This window comes from Protobothrops mucrosquamatus, unplaced genomic scaffold, assembly GCF_001527695.2.
Source record: "Protobothrops mucrosquamatus isolate PMUCROS unplaced genomic scaffold, P.Mucros_1.0 scaffold1255, whole genome shotgun sequence".
In the NCBI taxonomy this organism is placed as follows: Eukaryota; Metazoa; Chordata; class Lepidosauria; order Squamata; family Viperidae; genus Protobothrops; species Protobothrops mucrosquamatus.
Genome location: NW_015387461.1, coordinates 179,656 through 182,298, shown reverse-complemented (window position 1 = coordinate 182,298; position 2,643 = coordinate 179,656). Strand labels below are relative to the sequence as shown.

The following is a 2,643-nucleotide window of genomic DNA, read 5'->3' as shown; positions in this document are numbered from 1 at the left end:
ATAAAACTTCCCTTATAGGCATTTAGGGAACATTTTGCTGGCCATTTTTCTAAAACAATACAATTTTCTTCTCAAATGACCAGGAAATTTGTATCTCTTTTTTATATAAGGATCTAGAATCAGAAATTTGCCTGAAAATTTTCTAATAGTACTGAAGGCCCTGAAAATCTGAAAACCCAAGAAAAATCAGGAAAAAGGACGCCCAGGGACTTTCTGCTTTTCCAATGGAATATTTGAAAGATTTTAGAATATACTGAAAAGCTCCCAATATTTTCTTTTTTTAATGAGAAAAATATTTTATTCCCTGAAGTCAAGGCTAAAGATTACTGAAAGACTGCCATAAAATAGCAATACGTTACTAAAGCAGTCAATGTTTTTACTGTTTTATAAACATTAATTAAAGTTATAAGGTAACACACTCAAGGTTATTGGTATTACCCTTTTTAGTTCAATGTTGCATTATAGTAATATGGACTAATATTTCACTTTTAGAAAATTGTATTTGCAATCATTTACAATTATACCTTTTTCTGAGTAAATACACAGGATTCCTTAGTACAGTGTGGATATATTTGAGGATGTTACATACGAATAGGAGTAAAAGTTACAATGCATACATATAAATTTGTGATAAGTTTTCTGGGTTTTTTTCTTGGAGAACAAATTCAAAATTCCCAGAAAGATAATCTCCTACAGAGGATAACCCCAAGCATAGAAGTATCAGTAAGGGTGAAAACTGCACAGAAGTTGAAGAGATCAGCTGTGTTTCTACTTTGCATAATTCTTATGCCAGATCAGCACATGGCTACAGCACAGACAAATGCAAAGCCAAAGCAAACTACATTTGGGGCAGAAGAGATAACAAACACTGAACTACTGTATGCATTCTCTATTTCAAGCCTTTGAAAGTTCACTAGTAATTGGGATCTTGACTTAGCTTTAAGAATCCTGCTACATGTGGGTTTTCTCTCATTCATTTTGCATGGTAGAGTAGGCATGGAGTTAAAAGCTACTCAAGTAGGATTCTATTACTTTGAGGACATTAAACTGTGTGCATTAAATATGCCCCCACCACCCCCAGTCACCTTTTGCAACAAGGAATCTCTCTTAAGCCTCGATTAAGCATGCCAGCCTGTGATAATGGAGAGCAATCCATTGGGGACTTAGAAATGGGGCAACTTATCTACAAACCTGCCTGAAAAGTGCTGGCCCCATAAGGACCACATCAAACCTTCCTTCTTGGGAGGAGGCAATAAAATGAAAAAAAAAAAGGAGAGCAAGGCGAATCTTCCCCAGGAAAGGCGTGTGTTGATAGTACAAGGTGGGGGAAGAATAACGGGCCCTACCCCTTGCAAACCTGAACCGATATCCCAGCTCGACAAGCCAGACATTGGGTCGTCTCCCCTCTCTAAAAACCAGCCCAGTCCCCTCTCTCCAGCCCTCCCAGCAAGCTGCCTCGCTGAGATCTCTCACCTTGACTCTGATCTCGTAGGTGGTAAAGCGCCCCCGCCCAACCCCCACCGTCTGGGGGCTGCTGACGTCGATCTCCAGGAAGTTGCTCGGGGGCCCATAAGCATCGTTGAGGTTCTGCGGCTTGGTTATAAGGCGCCTGGTGTCCGCAACGGTGTCAGCCATTTCTCTCGCCCTCCTGCTTGCCTCTCTCCAGTCGGGCGTAGCGGAGCCTCGCCGAGACAAGCCACCACCAAAAGGGAGACCAGGGCGAGGTCCAGGGCCGAGGAAGGGAGAGGAGGTCGCTCGGGCGCCGGAACGCAACCGCCCACCCCCTCCCGCCTTCTTATTTACGGGCGACTTGCCGCCGCGGCGTCCCCGCGACACGCTCTGGCCCAGCCGCCGCCCGCGCCCGGTGGGAGCAGCCCAGCACGTACGCAAAGCATCCTGGGACTTGTAGTTTTCCCTTTGCCCGGGCCCCCCTGAATGACGAGGCCCAGAGAGCAGCTCGCGAACTATAATTCCCGAACTGCTCTCTAGTCCCGGCCAGCGAAAGTCAAAGAGTACAAGAGAAACCTCAAGGCTTGTTATTAGAAATCTCCGAGAGGAAAAAAAAGGAAGGACGACTCGAAAGCCGAAAGCGATCTCGGGGATGCTCATCTAAACTTGGAAATACGCCACAGGGAGAACGGGGTGGGGGGGGGAGTGGGCTACCCTGTTCACTTTGTCCCTAGGACAGTGACGGCGAACCTTTTAGAGACTGAGTGCCCAAACTGCAACCCAAAACCCACTTGTGCATCCTCGGGTGCCGGGTGGGTGTGGCCCATTGGCTGGGGGTGGCCATTTGGGGGGTGGCCATTTGGGGGGGCATGGCCAATTGGGGGGGCATGGCTGCGGTGGTAATGGCAGACTGGGCAGGACTAAAAAGTTCAATCAACCAATTCCAACTTTGCAAGATCTTTTTTTTTCCATGAGAAGTTCATTGATCTCTCCATGAGAGATCATTCGCAGCTTTGGGGTGGATTTCCATCAGTACGCTGATGATACTCAGCTGTACATTTCCACCCCAGGCCACCCCAACGATGCCCTTGACGTGATGGCCCGTTGCCTGGAGGCCGTAAGGGTCTGGATGGGGAGGAACAGACTCAGGCTCAACCCTTCCAAGACCGAGTGGCTGTGGCTGCCGGCGCCTCG

The 2,643-nt window shown here is 47.4% G+C and overlaps 1 protein-coding gene across 1 annotated transcript in view; it reads right to left on the bottom strand.

The window, feature by feature from the left end:
• SNX3 (sorting nexin 3) overlaps positions 1-1,839 on the bottom strand; it is a 31,986-nt gene extending 30,147 nt beyond the window's left edge. The window contains exon 1 of the mRNA XM_015821119.1: positions 1,474-1,839. Coding sequence (XP_015676605.1) covers positions 1,474-1,635 — 162 coding nt within the window. The 5' untranslated portion in view covers positions 1,636-1,839. The remainder of the gene's footprint in view (positions 1-1,473) is intronic.
• Positions 1,840-2,643: the final 804 nt, after the last annotated feature.